The sequence below is a fragment of the Eucalyptus grandis genome, chromosome 11 (assembly GCF_016545825.1).
Source record: "Eucalyptus grandis isolate ANBG69807.140 chromosome 11, ASM1654582v1, whole genome shotgun sequence".
NCBI lineage: Eukaryota > Viridiplantae > Streptophyta > Magnoliopsida > Myrtales > Myrtaceae > Eucalyptus > Eucalyptus grandis.
In genome coordinates this window covers 34,976,255-34,991,515 of record NC_052622.1, presented here as the reverse complement: position 1 = coordinate 34,991,515, position 15,261 = coordinate 34,976,255, and the positions used below count along the sequence as shown (strand labels likewise).

Sequence of the window (15,261 nt, the reverse complement as noted above, 5' to 3'; positions counted from 1 at the left end):
GCCCGATGCGAGGTGACCCTCACCCGACGCCGGCAAGGGCGGCCCTTGCTAGATGCCAATGGAGGGAAGAGAAAGAAAGAAAAAAATTTAAAAATGAAAAGACCAAAATACCCTATAATTTTGGGGTAAATGTGTCACATAACAAGCCGACGGAGGCAAGAGAGACAGAAAAAAAAATTAAAAATAAAAATACCAAAATGCCTATAATTTTGGGATAAACGTGTCACATAACAAAAGTTCGGTGTTTTTGTGTCACAAAAAAAATTGAGGATAAATGTGTTACGATTGGTAAAGTTCAAGATTTTTCACATTAAAAAAAAAGATTTTGAATAAATGTGACGCTTTAGGCAAAGTTGATTATTTTTCTTGACTTTTCCCCTTTCTTTTATCTCTCTCTTTTGTCTATTCCTACCGTCCCCTCTACGCACGCGAGAACAGCAGAAGGTGTGCAGGAAATAGTAGAAGAGAAAAGACCCGTTTTGTTCTCCTCTCTTTCTCTCTCTCTCTCTCTCTCTCTGCACGTTGTCAGACTAACAAATGATAAACTCCATCCTTTGTACTTCACGGACCGAGAGAGAACAAATAGACCCCCATCCTCTTTTGTTTTTCTTCCCGTTTCATTTTTTTTTTTTTTTTTTTAGTTTACTTTCTCTTTTACTTTTCACCTCTCTTTCTCTCGAGCCTCCCCTGCTGTCTCTCGGGGAAGTTCTCTGAGTTTTGCTACCTCCTAATGGAGATCACAACCCGCCCATTTATAAGCGAGGAGGGTCCGGTCGACGGAGGAGCTTTGGCCGTCGGTCCTTGGCTCGCCGACCGGACTCTCTTGGCCGAACCGGTATCCCATCTCTTCTTCTTCGCAGAGGCATGCTTGCCATTGAAGGCGAGCAATGATGGCGCCTGAGAAACACCCCGTCCGTCACCTGTCTACACTCCTCTCTAGGCTGTCTGCACCTATCTCCTTCTCTGCAAGCGTGAGTCGTAGAGAAGAGGAAGGAAGGAGGACCAAGGAGGCCCAGGGGCCGGGCCTAGGGAAAATAAATGGTGGAATGGGCCGGCCCACGTTTGGAGAATGAGGAGGAAAGGAGGGGAGCTGGGCGTGAAGGCCCAACCCCCGCGGGCTGCTTTTTTTTTTTTTTTTTCTCTCTCTCTCTTTTAATAAATTATCCGAAAAAGTGAAAAATAAAAGAAATAAAATAGGCAATAAAGCGTAATTGATGCAAATACAAATTAAGACCTAATTGATGCAAAAATCATTTTTGTTAGGGCTGAATCGGTCCCTAATTTTCTGATGCAATTTAATCCTAAATACTTAGTCAAAATTTAGGTGTCAACAATTGCACATTAAAGATACAAATAAGTGTTAGTCTTTTGAGCTCCAACTTGATTCGAACAAAATGATCGATTAAAAGTAATAGAGTCAAAACTATTACTAATTTCACAAATACAATACAATCACATAATTAATTTTATGAGAAATGATGTGGGCATGGTTATTTTTATCATATTAATTCTTAACACCATGAGATTGGAATTCTATAATTCCTATATCCTAAGTAGTCATGGTTCACAGTACCAGAGTGAAGTTATTTATTGCATGTGTCAAGCACGTAACTGAATCAATTATACAAATTCACGATCTTGTCAATGTAGAATGCCTCCAACATGCATCTAATAAATTTGAAAGTAACTCATTCTTGGAGAAAACTTCATAACGTTGACTTTGTTTAAGAAATTTCTTAGATAAGCCGCAATACTTTTTAAGGGAGAGCAATCTTCTACTCTATAATCACGTCAATAAAACGTCAAAAGGACAATAATATTATTAGGTTCTTTGTTCACTAGAGCAAACACTAAGTAGAGTACCAAGATCACCTCATGGACTTACGGAGCAAAAGAAGAGAACCTGTTACCTTCTTTCACTTTAGCACTTTATGGACTTCCTGGGATTCTCATAACCTACTACAGTAATGAGGCTCCTGTTGGTTTTCCTCGCGAATAATTTTCCTGTCAAGATCACGTAACTAAATCAATAACAGTCCCGACACTCTAGATAAGTCCTGCTCAGCCCCGTCGCAGTCACCTGAATTTCCAAGCTATCCTTGTGGCATCAGTGGAATTTCCCATGAATTCCAATTCCACCAGTGACTCAGCGAGTCGCCCAATTGTTCCACAGACTCACACCGAGTTCCTTGTATTCTTGTTCGTTCTTGGAGGTTTTTCCAGCGAAATCTTCATTGAGCTAGCAACCCTGGAAGCCCACCAACTTGTTGCGGTCTTAGTTCGGTCGCTTTGCGTTGTCTAATCCCCTCAAGGAAGCATGGCTGTTCACCCACATTTGTTTAAGTTCCCCATCAGCTGCCCTCGCCTCACTTGTGGTTTTCTTTGATTGACCTCAGTTGGTTTGAGCAGGTACGTTAATTGTTGTTTAACCTTTCATGATGAATTGGCTCCATTACTTCTTTTTTTCTTTATATGCACAATTAAGCCTGAAGCTGTTTTGGTTCTATTCAATCGTTCCCTACACCAAGGAAAATTGGGTTTTTGGACCTCTAGACACTAAGGTCAAACCCCAATATTGTCTTGCATGGCTTGCTATGGTTGATACGATTTAGCACGTTATCAATGATGTGATCAATTCTAATCATGACATGTATTTCAATACATCGTTATTGTATGTCATTGTCTCATGCATATTTAGAGTTTAGGAATGTTCATGTAATGCATGTCATTTAGAAAATTATATATTCTTAGGTTTTTTTTAATAATCATGTCATATAGAAAATATTAATTATTAATCGTATTACATGCATCATCTACCTAGTGCATTAGATCAAATTATAGTCTTAGGACTTAAACTTGCTGTTTTCATAAAATAAAAATAGCACTTCATATCGGTTTGTATCATAGGATTAGCTCATGGTTAGTTCTAGACGGTTGCATGCGCATTTAATTAATAGACTTTAGGGGCATTTGTCTTTTTACTAAGAAAAAGAAAAAAAATACATTAGTCAGTCTCATCTATGTTACATTAATTAGGAGGAATAATCTAGTATGGATTGCATATTAATTAGTCATATCATGCATAACACTCATGCACACTCTATCTGCATATTTTTCTAAAGTAATGGTTTGCAGAAGGGATACACTCTATTCGCTTAGTTCACCTAGTTTCTTAGAGTCCTATGCAATCTATTTACTGCATTCATTATTGGGTGTTACATTTTTGAGTGCGCACCCATGTGATCACCCCTCACATGTTAGCAGCATAAGGTAAAAATAAATAAGGATTGCACGCAAAACACTTTCGAAATAAAGAGAAATGTACCAAAAGGGCATTAGATAAATCTGGTATAACCAAGTCCCATACTCATGAATCTCTTATTCACATAAGTAAAATGTATTCCCACATTTTACTCAGGTGTCTAATTGACCCTAATCGGTTAGTGGCAGCTACAAATGGCAACTTTAAGTATATGTTGAATTGAGTACCGAGTTGCAATTGGTAGGGCTTGGGAGAGCTCATGCTAAACACAAGTAATGGCATCATGAGAGGAACTTTCATTGTCGTTTAGCAGTCCATTAGCTTTCCCTCATGTGCTCCACCTTCGGGAAGATCGCGACATACACATGGATGATTTACTTGGTCAACTACATGTAACATATGTCTTCTTGAAGATAGACTTGAGAAGTGGACACCATCAAATTTGAATGTGTTATGGAGATGAGTGGAAGACCACTTTCAATATTATTAACTATGAAAATGAGTAATGCAGTTCTCTTTATATTGAGCATGTATGCTTTCCCATTGTGTGTTCTTGTGGACGACTAACAAAAAGAGAGAAAAGAGAAAAGTAAGAAAATTTGTCCAAATAGTTTGATGCTTTTTCTCAATGAGAAATTGGCACGTGAACTTTGATGTATGTTCAATTAATCCCTATAAATCCTTGAACTTAAATTAATAGAAAAGCAACATCGAACATTTTTATATGATTCAATTACTAAATTGAACATGTGCAAAAAATATAGATATCACATTGAACAAATTAAAAGTTCAAGGAACCACCGCCCACAACGGCGCAGCTGGCTTAGGCTCTCTCCCCCTCATGAAGGAGAGAAGTTCGAATCCCACAGATGTCGTTAGAGATTCTTACCTAGAGTACTGTGGTAGTGGGTAAAGCAGTCGCTCCCTCAGGATTTGCTCGCCGGCTGTCTGCTTACAAGGTTCCCTAGGTCACAAAAACAAAAAAATTAAAAGTTCAAGAACGACATTGCATATAAGTCAAAGTTCAAGGATCATTTATGTCATTATGCCTCTAAGATATCTAGATATATGAGAGGATCATTTTATTATCTGAATTGGGGCACCTTCCTAATGCATCAGTTTTCAAATTGGTCAAAACTGATCGAGTTGTTAGGCGATCACTATCGGAGACTAATGTTTACCCCTTGCTCATAGTGGGAGAAACAATATGACGAAAGAGGCATCAAAAGAACACTTAAAAAAATTTCGATAGATTATAAAATGTAGACGTGCATTCCAATTTCCATATCCTCCCATATGCTGAATACCGTGAGTCTTTCATCAAGTAATAGAATAAACTATAAACAATAAGCAATAAATTATATCATTACTAATAGCTAAATTAACTGCAATAAGATCTCAACCGTGCAAACATTTATTCCAAGACTTCCAACCGCGGTGGATACATCCATTCCGAGCCAACTCCGACTGGTAGTGCGTCGGATTAGTCTGGTGAGGGTCGCGCGGTGGTGGGGAGGAATGGCCGAGCCGGGTGTGATGGTCGCGTGCGAATGTCTTCTCCCCCCGCCCTGCCAGAACAAATCCTCTTTATCCTCTGATTTTCTCCCTCTCTCACGCCACGCCCACGTCTTCTTATCTTCTTATCCCTCGACTTTTGCCATGTCCTGTGGGTGGCCCATGCTTGTTTCCTTCTTTCTATTTTCTTTTCTTTTCTTCTTGTATTATTCACGTCGCCGACTGGTTTCATTTCTTCTTTGCTCTTCATTGACCCAACAGAGTTTAGCAGGCAAACACCGAATGGCTTTGCCGAGAAATCCAAGCTGCAAAAACTTTCAGCATTGCATATAGGAGTGAGAATCCACATTAGACCAATTGCTCATATGATCGTAAGTAGGAAGTCTATTAAGGATCACTAACAATGTCTATGCCAATCCATCTCAAAGCTCCTGCTTCTGACATTCTTCCAAGTATCAGCAGTAAGATAAAGAGCCCTTTTAAGGAAAAGCCAGACAATACTATCACCAATGGCAGCATTTATCTTGAAAAATTCCACTGAAATGACAGAAGGCCACATCCATTCAAATTCGCAGAATACAGCTTCCTCTGTAGCATAACGATCAAAACCTAAATCGCAAACAACTTCGTTTGAATAAAGACTCAAAGGACCTCCATGTAAGGGCGACCATGATAACGATTTGAAATACAATCGTCCAAATTAGTGGGCACTATATTAAACTGATTGGCCAGATTTTTAGTATTTCAGAAACCACTTAAGTTAATGGACAGTTTCAGCTCTGCAAAGCTTCTGTTGAACCTAAATTAGCGCAATGTGAGACAACAAAATGCGAACATCCTTTACCGTTCCAAGGATGCATTCTCAGCCTTTGGTCCACGAAACATCGAGCTCCTGGTCCACTGATGATCTTGTTTCTCTAGAAGTGCCTTTAGAAACTCTCTAAAATATTTCAGCATTTACATCACCACCACCGGAAAAATAACCATATCTGGCTAGTGGATAAAATGAAATTAATCTAGCAACTAACATCAGCAAACTATTCCTAATAATACCCCAAAGCTTACGGATCTTTTTTCCTTTTGAACTCTCTCAAACCAACGGATAGGCATCTAACAGTGTCCCAACCACGAAAGCTTTGATCTATTTAGTATAGTGAATTCAACTTCGGTTGCTTGCTTTTGGGGGATACAGTATGATTTATTCCCTATTATTATGTGCTATTCATATAAATAAAGAGAGGATAATTGTCCAGAATTCCTAAACATATTGTATGATGACCAATTCAATCATAAACCTTTTAACTATGCCAATTTAGCCCTAAGCCTATTATGCAACAGCTAATTTAGTCCTTAATTTTTAATTGTACTAATTTAGTCTCAACTCTTTTAATGATTTGCTAATATAGTCATACCGGGTAATTATGGCCGAAAATTGCTAAAGGCAAATTATCAAAAGGTTTAGAATTAAAGTAGCATATCATCGAAAGGTTTAGGACTAAATTAGCTATCATATAAAAATTTTAGGGGTTTTTGGACAATTTCCTTGAATAAAGACAAAACATCAAATGGTATATAGAATAAAGGAAAGTTTCCTCCGGAATGTTATGGAAACGCTTCCGGTTTTTTTCTTTTCAGCAGGTAAATGCACTAATAAGAGCTTGTGCATAATATTAGGGATTATCTCGCAGTGCAGTCGATTACATTAGAAGACATTCTCATTCATATCTATCATTTGACTATTTGCTTGACTCAAGTTTAGGCAAATGACAGATGGCATTACTGACTCTACAGATATTAACCACAACACTACGAGAAGAGTCTTTCTTGCATTTAGCATTTCTCAACCGATACAATGACCTTAATCAGCCAATGCAGGCAACTTTGTGAGATAAAAACCTTGGAACACAATGGTTGGATAAATTTTGTCCCAAGTCAATAGCGTATGCATACCAAGAGATGCCCCTCTCAACATGTTCCTTTTGCACCGTAAATCCACTATTAAGCGTACCTTAGAAATTGAAGTCGTGAACTGCATGGTCAGCATAAAGCAAACCAAAACCTTGCATCAAAAGGACCTCCATATATGCCCCTTCATTTAGCATTTCTCCACCTATACGATTACCTTTCCCATGCTATCGAGTGCCTATATACAACAGTTTTTACTCAGTAGATCCAGCATGAATCAATCAAACACGAAGAATCTATATTGTTCTACATAGGATGAAGAATCGTACCCAAAGAATAATGATGAATGATGCGCTTAGAAGGCCTTTTGATCTACTTCCATTACTGGCATGATCAGCAGAAAAATTCCTCAAAGCATCACATTAACTACCATGAATATCTCCCCCAAATTCCTTGAACTCAAGTAAGAAAATAAAAACGCCGTCAACCCTGAAATACATATGAAAATGTAATAAATCTTAAAAGAAATTATGAACTGGAAATACAAATGAAAATGGTGCGATAGATCTCAAAAGAGAAGATAGCTCACCTACTTTATGAAATTCTGTTAGGAAATGTGGATCATCTCGACTATTCTGACTCATCCTACTCATCTTCTCTCCATTTTTTGCAAAACGTTGATGACACATTCATGAGATGTGTCCATCGATTTTTGGTAGCATGCATATCTTTAGTATTTGATATCTTTAGACCCTCAGATTTTGGAAAATCAAGCCTTTGAATTGAAGGGCAACCGGAGATACCTATCTCTTTCAAGAGCTCCAACTTATCGAGACCTTGAATTTCGACTATGCTTTTACAGTTTTCAACATATAATTTCTTCATACATGCTGATTTTGAAAGGTCTAGCCTCTTGATTGAAATGCACTCACGGATTTTCAGCCTTTCCAAGAACTCCAAGCTATCAAGACCTTGAATTTCCGATAATTTTTTGCAATGTTCAACAGTTAATTCCTTTACACTCCCGAATTTTGGAAGGTCTAGCCTTTCAATTGAAGTGCAATTTTTTATTATCAAGGTTTCCAAATATTTCAATTTTTCAAGACCTTGAATTTCAAGTAAATTATAGCAAATATTGGTAAATAAATACCTCAGACGACTTAATCTGGAAACATCCAATAATTGCATAAACCCACATTTTGAGATCCATAGTTGTTCCAAATTGAGGGGAGTGCTTATAGATTTTGGTAATTCTGATTCTTCAACATCTGTTTGTGGGGAGCATTCTAAAAGCTCTATTACTATCGATGGAAGCTCTGAGATGCACTCAAGAATCTTGCAGTCCCAAAGTTGTAGTTTCTTGAGATGGGTGAGGTAGGCAAGTGAAGGCAATCTAAAACTTTGACAAGTGACGCTCAAACTCGTTAAGCTGGAAGGAAGATCTGGTAGCGATTGGAGCTTCTTACAACGATGAAGCTCCAGCCTTTGTAGGGAAGAAAGATTACTGATGCTTTTTGGTACTTCAAAAATATCAGAGCATGCAACATCTAACTCTCGGAGCTTTGTCAGCCTTCCAATACCATTGGGTAATTCTTTTAACCTAGTCCAACCCATATACAGAATTTCTAGATTCCGCAAAGCCCCTACACTTTCCGATAATTCTTTCAGTTGAGTGTCACTAATCTTCAAAATTTCTAGATTCTGTAAGGCCCCTATACCTCTTGGTAATTCTTTTATCCTAGTTTCGCTAATCTCTAGAATTTTTAGATTCTGCAAAGCCCCTATACTATCTGGCAATTCTTTTATCCCACTGCTCCTCATATCTAGAATTTCTAGATTCCGTAGAGTCCCAATACTCTCTGGTACTATAGAAATTTTGGGACAATATTGTAGGAGGAGTTGCTTTAATGCTTCTAATTTACCCACTTCTACTGGTAACTCCTTGAGCATTCTACAAAACCCCAAGTCCAAGCATACTAAACTCTTCATGTCTCCAATCGAAGAGTCAATTTGTTCTACTTCCTCACAATTTTGGAGGATCAGAACCTCTAAATTTGTAAAAGCTGAGAGGAAGAAAGTTCCTTTTAAAGACCGGCATTCAGTAAGGTTGAGATATTTTAGCTTCTTTGCCATCTGACAAAAAAAAAATTGTCAAGGAGTTAGAATAGATTAATTATGATAAATAAAAGAAACCAAGAAAAAAAAAGGCTTGTTTTTCCATCTTACCATGATGGAACTCCACCCTCGCCATTCATCTAGAATCTTGCCTCTTGACAAGTCAAGTATAACTAGGTCCTCTAGATTAAAATTCTTTGCTTCAAAAGTCAAGGGACAATTCCACCATTGAAGCCATTTCAACTCCTCGGTAGAGTTCTGAAAATCTCCACGAAAATGTGCCCCACTCACGTGAAGGAACCTTAGACTCGTTAAATTCTTAAATTGTTCACTTGTGTGGATATCACCATCTTGGTCATCTATTTTGCTGGAGCATTCTGAACTGCTTTTGCTAAGATAAATGGCCTTAATCTTTTCAGTTCCCTGTAAGTAAGAATCAATGTTCATCTATACTATTTATATCAAATTAAGTAATCTAATAACATTTGTTCACATTGCTACGAACATGCACGGTTGTTTTAAAAAGACTAGCAAAGCGAAGTTACGACTTTCTATTTTGGCCAATAAACAGAATTTATAAAGGCCAACAAACTGAAGGATGTCAACTTCGATTTCATATTTAAAATTTTCATGTTGGAGGATGTCACTGCGATTTCATCTCGAAAAACTTCAAAGAGCATTTTTTTTTTCTTAATCCAAACTGATAAGAAAACTGATAAGAAGAGCGGTTATCCATTATATGTATATGTATATAAAAGAAAACTGATAAAAAGAGGTTTGATTGTGGTGTACGCAACAAAAGTGAAAATTTATGAACAAATGATTGTGTGAAAAAAATTGTCTTAGTTAAATTTTGTCTAGGTTCCACTTAACAATAAATCCATAAATTTGTTAGAAAAGGTAAAAAAGAATTAGGTTTCTTGAAAAATTTTCTTTTTGACAAAGCTAATTTTTATTAAAGTAAAATCTAATAATGAAAAACATAGTGCCTCTAATTTATATGGGATAACTACAATACAAAAACATAAACTGGTGAAATTCGTAATTATAGGGATTAGATTTTACGAATAAATAGAGAAACTATAGCAAAAAAAAAGTAAATAAATTTGGGGTCACCATCTTAAATTGCAATCTAATAATTGAGCGCAATTTTTTGATGAACATTGTACAGATTTGGTGAAAATAGCACCGTCCTAACAAAAAATCTATGTTTCAAAGCGTATAAATTTTCACCTTCAATAATCAATCAATACTCAATAGAGCTTGGGTGTACTCACGGCCAAGTACGAAAAACAAGCCCAGTTTTTTGTACTTGGAACAAAACTAACACAATTTTTCAAACATGTATTAAAAAAAAAAAAAAAGCCTACCTTTTTACATATAGAATAAAAATAACACCAAAAAAACCCAACCTTTGAAAAAAATTGACACCTGTTACACATTCCGTCCATTATCATTGTTAAAAAGCCATGGACACCCATTATGGCTCAATAACAGTGAGCCGCATCAACCAACACAAAAAAACGATGTCATTTTTTAGTTATAATCTTGATCAAGAAACTTAGAATATAATCTTTGTTATCAATTTCTAGCATTTTATAAGGAAAAAAATTGCTGTGGTCATGATCAACGTGGTCCATCATGCATGCCAACCAATGGGTAGTGTAAGATGACATGTGGCAACTGAAGGTGAGAATAGAGTTGTAACTAGCGTGAGTTTTATATCACAAGTGAATAACTGAGCTTTTTTCTTGCGAGTTTGAAATGTTGTATTATTTTTATCCCACATGCAAAAGATTGGGCTTCTCTTTAGGATTTTTAAAGGTGGTGTTATTTTTGTCTTGGGAGCAAAAGGTTGTGCTTTTTTTTTTTTTTTGGTGGGGGGGCGCTGCATAATATCCACGGACTGAGTAATGAATGTGTTTCAATTATGCCATAAATGTCTTCATTTTTTGTTTATTTTGTGATCATCCCAGTGCTCCTGTCCGTGCTTCGCACTTTGGATTGGTTTTTTTTATTGTACTTTTAGATATAATATATATATGTAAATAAATTTAGATAATTTGACTTAATGTCTTTTTTTGTTCTATCGAATCACTTTGATTTCGACGCATGATAGTACAATGAGTAGGAAATGAATCCAGCAAAAATACGGAAACATTCAAATCAAATAATTTACCTTTTTTAATTGTAAAAGTTAGTTAACAAATTTACTTTGATATAAAATACATTCATTTTTCTTTTGGTTAGTTTAGTTTTATTCTATGATATAATTTGTAAGACATAATAACTAGGCATTGGCTCTGAATTTTTGAATATATTAATTGTCTCTTGACATTATAAATAGGTTGCACATTGAAGATACAAATAAGTGCTAGTCTTTTGAGCTACAATTTCAGTCGAACAAAATGATGGATTAAAAGTAATAGAGTCAAAAGTATTATTAATTTCACAAATACAATACAATCACAGAGTTGATTTTATGAGATATGTGGGCATGGTTAGTTTTATCATATTAAGTCTTAACACCATGAGATTATAATTCTATGATTCCTATATCCTAAGTAGTCATGGTTCACAGTACCAGAGTGATGTTATTTATTGCATGTATCAAGCACGTAGTTGAATCAATTATACAAATTCACGATCTTGTCAATGTAGAATACCTCCATCACGCATCTGATAAATTTGAAAGTACATCATTCTTGGAAAAAACTTCGTAAGGTAGACTTTGTTTAAAAAATTTCTTAGATAAGCTGCAATACTTTTTAAGGGAGAGCAATCTCCTACCCTATAATCACGTCAAAGAAACATCAAAAGGACAATAATATTATTAGGTTCTTTGCTCACCAGAGTAAGCACTAAGTAAGGACCAAAATCACCTCATGGACTTAGGGATAAAAAGAAGAGAACCGGTTACCTTCTTTCGCTTAAGCACTTTCTGGACTTCCCGAGATTCCCATAACCTACTACAGTAATGAGGTTCCTCTTGGTTTTCCTCGCGAACGATTTCCCTACCAAGATCTCTTAATTGGTCATGCATTTTGAGCACATGATCATCTCCAACTTTTATTAATGACATAAATCTCAATACTTCAATTCCCTCCTCCGGGAAAAAGCCACTGGCATCCCACATGTATGATGCAATTCTTCCATTGGTGCCAATGAAAAAGCAAGCTATATCCAAAAATATTTGCTTCTGTCCATGCTCCAATGCTTCATAACTTATCCTCAACTTTTCTCGCACTTTCTTAAAAGGGACTTTTTGTAACTTGTTTATCGTACCATGCCATAGCGTTGGCTTTTTTCCACATAGGAATGAACCTAAAACCTCAAGAGATAAGGGAAGCCCTCCAGTAGTGGATACAACCTTGTGAGTGTCTTCCTCAAATTCACTTGGAGGAGAGTCCCTTCGAAATGCGTGTCTACAAAACAAAATCAAAGAGTGATTCGTATCCAATTCTTTATGTTCATAGCTATGGTCCACCCTAGCATTGTCAAGAATAGTCTTGTTTCTGGTCGTAATGATGATCCTACTCCCTGAAGAAAACCAATTATGATTTCCAGCCAAAGCCTTCAACTGATCATCATCATCCACATCATCAAGAAGAATGAGGACTCTCTTACCTTCAAACTTGGATGAGATGAGCTTGATCCCTTCATCTTTATTATGAACTAGATTTTTTTGCTTCAATATATCAGAGATTAACTTATTTTGCAAATACTCAAGACCATTACGCTTACATGATTCCCTAATATCTACAATGAAGCTGTGATATTGAAATTGATCAAAGAGCTTGTTGTATATAGCTTTAGCAAGAGTTGTCTTACCAATGCCTCCCATTCCATGGATTCCAACAAATAGGGTAGCGCTAAACTTCTTATCTACAAATTCCATAACCTTCTCCACATGATTATCGATTCCGACCAAATTTTCAGGAATAACTAACTCAAACTCTTTCTTTAACTCGCTCAACACTTTTTGGACAACCTTTTTCACTAATTCTGCTTCGTACCTGTCAAATCCAACAAGAGTTCAAATAAATCGCAATAATAATTTTATATCGTTTATCTAATGAGACACTAATAAATAAATTTGGGCAAAAATAGAAAAAGAATTGTTTTGTCACACCTCAATATAATCTTATATGCAAAGACTAAAGTTGGAAATGACGGTGGTTTCTTTAGACGGCGTACCTCATTCCACTACTCTTAACATAATTTGCTGAGCCCAAAGAAACTTGAGAGGACCCTTAATGAATCTCGAACATTGTATTTATTATGGATGTGAATCAAATTTTAAACTCGTCGTTTGCTAATGATCTATAGAAGTGACCTTTGTTAAAGATATTAGGATGACCTAGACATGACTTTGAGAACCCTTTTGAGTATTTGAATAAGCAAAAATCTAATCAGCCAGCCTGATATGAGAGTTCAGCCATCAATCAATAAACAAGTCATAATTTTTGACACAGAGGAATTCGACTCGTGTAATACCAATCCGGAAAGTCATTTAGAGTGCTACATTGAGAACTACCTAAATACAATTGAGGGATTTTCTCCTTATTTGTGCAATTCTACACGATTGCAAATTTCTAATCATGTTGTGAATTTACCATCATTCTAGTTTCGTGTTCTTATTTGTTTCCATTGGATCAAGGGATGATAACAGGCTGTACTTTGTTTTCCATCTGAGTACCTATGTTCTATGATTTTCATTCATCTAATATTGACTGGGAAGTGGAAGAATACTTTTTCCCTAAAATAAAACAATATTTAATTTAATGCAGGTGTTTGAGATAGACATGTTGTGTTGAAGATAGGAAAATGCATTGAGAAATACTCAAAAACCATTAATGATTTAATAATGTAACTTAAGAAGATTTTTTTCTTTTTTTGATCGGTATGTAACTTAAGTAGATAAAGAGTTATGGCTTTGACAATTAACATGCACAGGTATATGATGTTATGAAATTTAAATAGGAACCACCAATAAGTTGTGCAATTAATCTAAAATAATTGTCATTAGAAAATTCTGAGATGAAGAGTAATAGAGCCTATACCATAAACCAAAAAAAAAGCACTGTTACAAAATCGTTGGATATAAAAATAAAAAATTATTTAAAAATCTTATTTAATTTAAGTGAATTGGATCGTAACAGTGAAATCTATAATTAGATTGATCAAAAACTACCCAAAGAATAACTGATAGAACTCATGCATCACAAGACGTTACTACTAGCAAGGTCTTACTGCCTTTTCTATTAAAGAAAAAAAGGAAAAAGGAAGCAGGTTGGAATTAGAACAAAAATTAAATGCCAAACAAATTAAAAGAAAGTAGAGAATGTTTTGGTACCCTTTGGCTCCCCATCCTTTTAAGTCACTGACTTCTTTGAGTGCTTGCTTCCATTTCTCCATAATCTTTGGGTTGAAACGCTTCTCACGTGTACGAAATGCGTCCCCAAAACTCTCGATTTGATGTCGCACATGAGCTGGTTTCACTTTGTAGAATATAGGCAACACTAGATGTCTTGTGTTATTATTCTTACACTCCATTATTTGAACCAATTCATCAAGGCACCATTTGCTTGAACCATAATTCACAGAGATAATAGGGATCAGGATCTTACTATTCTTGATGGCTGCAAAAAGATCCGGACCGATCTGCTCACCTTCGCGGAGTTCATCATCATCTCTAAAAGCACGAATCCCGGCATCATTGAGTCCGTGATAGATGTGATCAGTAAAGCTTTCTCGAGTATCTGGACCTCTAAAACTCAAGAATACATCATACCGATTTTCAGTCGGCACAGTCGATGAACTAGATGCTCTGGAAATAGTTTGTCAGCGCGGTTGGGGAACCAGATCCGCCAGTGTCGCTACCTTCTCCATCTCTACGCACACTTATCTTCTTTTTGAGGAAATTGAACACGAGACCCAAGAGAAGGATCGGCGCCACGAGCACGGTGAAAGAGTGCTCAAAAATGGGAAGATACATGTCTTGTTTGCTCAGATCTGGCCTCAATTTTTCCTCAATTTTTCCTGTCTGACCGTGAAGAAAACCAAAAGGCCTCCGAGGAAATACGAAATGCCATCTTGTTGCCCCCGGTGTAGGTAGGTATGGTAATTCGTTGAATGACGCGTGGGAGCAGACAATTCATTGACCGGGAACAGTAACCACGCGCTTGGAGTCGTTGCTTTTCGTACGGTTGAAATTTTTTAGTGCACGCGAGAAAATATCAATGGGGAAATTTTGATTCAGAAGCAAGAAACAAAACCAAAAAAATAAAATATAAAGTGCTGTCATGGTGCTTGTCGGACAAGTGGGCAAAACGATAAAATAAATGTCATGTCGACAACATTAGCGTTGGACAGAGGACCCCCACCAGTGCTTTAGCGTGCCTTCGTGTTGTCGGGAAGCTTTTAGTTAAAAAGATTCCCTCGAGGAAAAACGCAGAGGATGT

At 36.5% G+C, this 15,261-nt stretch overlaps 1 protein-coding gene across 16 annotated transcripts; it reads right to left on the bottom strand.

The window, feature by feature from the left end:
• Positions 1 to 3,310: 3,310 nt before the first annotated feature.
• LOC104414200 (disease resistance protein RUN1) lies at positions 3,311 to 14,964 on the bottom strand. 16 transcript variants are annotated; one of them, XM_039304608.1, is made up of 8 exons: positions 14,154 to 14,963; positions 11,718 to 12,813; positions 8,909 to 9,220; positions 7,272 to 8,815; positions 7,012 to 7,171; positions 4,666 to 6,920; positions 4,152 to 4,226; positions 3,311 to 3,603 (listed from the first exon to the last, which is right to left on the bottom strand). In XM_039304608.1, exons 1-4 carry the CDS (start codon positions 14,351 to 14,353, stop codon positions 7,328 to 7,330), a joined length of 3,096 nt encoding a protein of 1,031 aa, XP_039160542.1. In that variant the 5' UTR covers positions 14,354 to 14,963; the 3' UTR covers positions 3,311 to 3,603; positions 4,152 to 4,226; positions 4,666 to 6,920; positions 7,012 to 7,171; positions 7,272 to 7,327. The 16 variants fall into 16 exon arrangements, with proteins under 16 accessions (XP_039160542.1, XP_039160541.1, XP_039160554.1 ...); XM_039304620.1 differs by lacking the exons at positions 3,311 to 3,603; positions 4,152 to 4,226 and having other exon boundaries at positions 4,485 to 5,314; positions 5,622 to 5,717; positions 6,786 to 6,920; XM_039304621.1 differs by lacking the exons at positions 3,311 to 3,603; positions 4,152 to 4,226 and having other exon boundaries at positions 4,485 to 5,082; positions 5,180 to 5,314; positions 6,786 to 6,920.
• Between the last annotated feature and the right edge of the window lie 297 nt (positions 14,965 to 15,261).

Excerpts from the sequence above, each read along its gene's own strand:
- LOC104414200 (XM_039304615.1), bottom strand. The coding sequence starts at position 14,353 with ATGGAGTGTAAGAATAATAACACAAGACATCTAGTGTTGCCTATATTC. Across the intron at positions 9,221-11,717 it reads AAGTGCTTAAGCGAAAGAAG|GGAACTGAAAAGATTAAGGC; the intron begins GTAACCGGTTCT and ends TCTTACTTACAG. Across the intron at positions 8,816-8,908 it reads GAGGGTGGAGTTCCATCATG|ATGGCAAAGAAGCTAAAATA; the intron begins GTAAGATGGAAA and ends TTTTTTTGTCAG.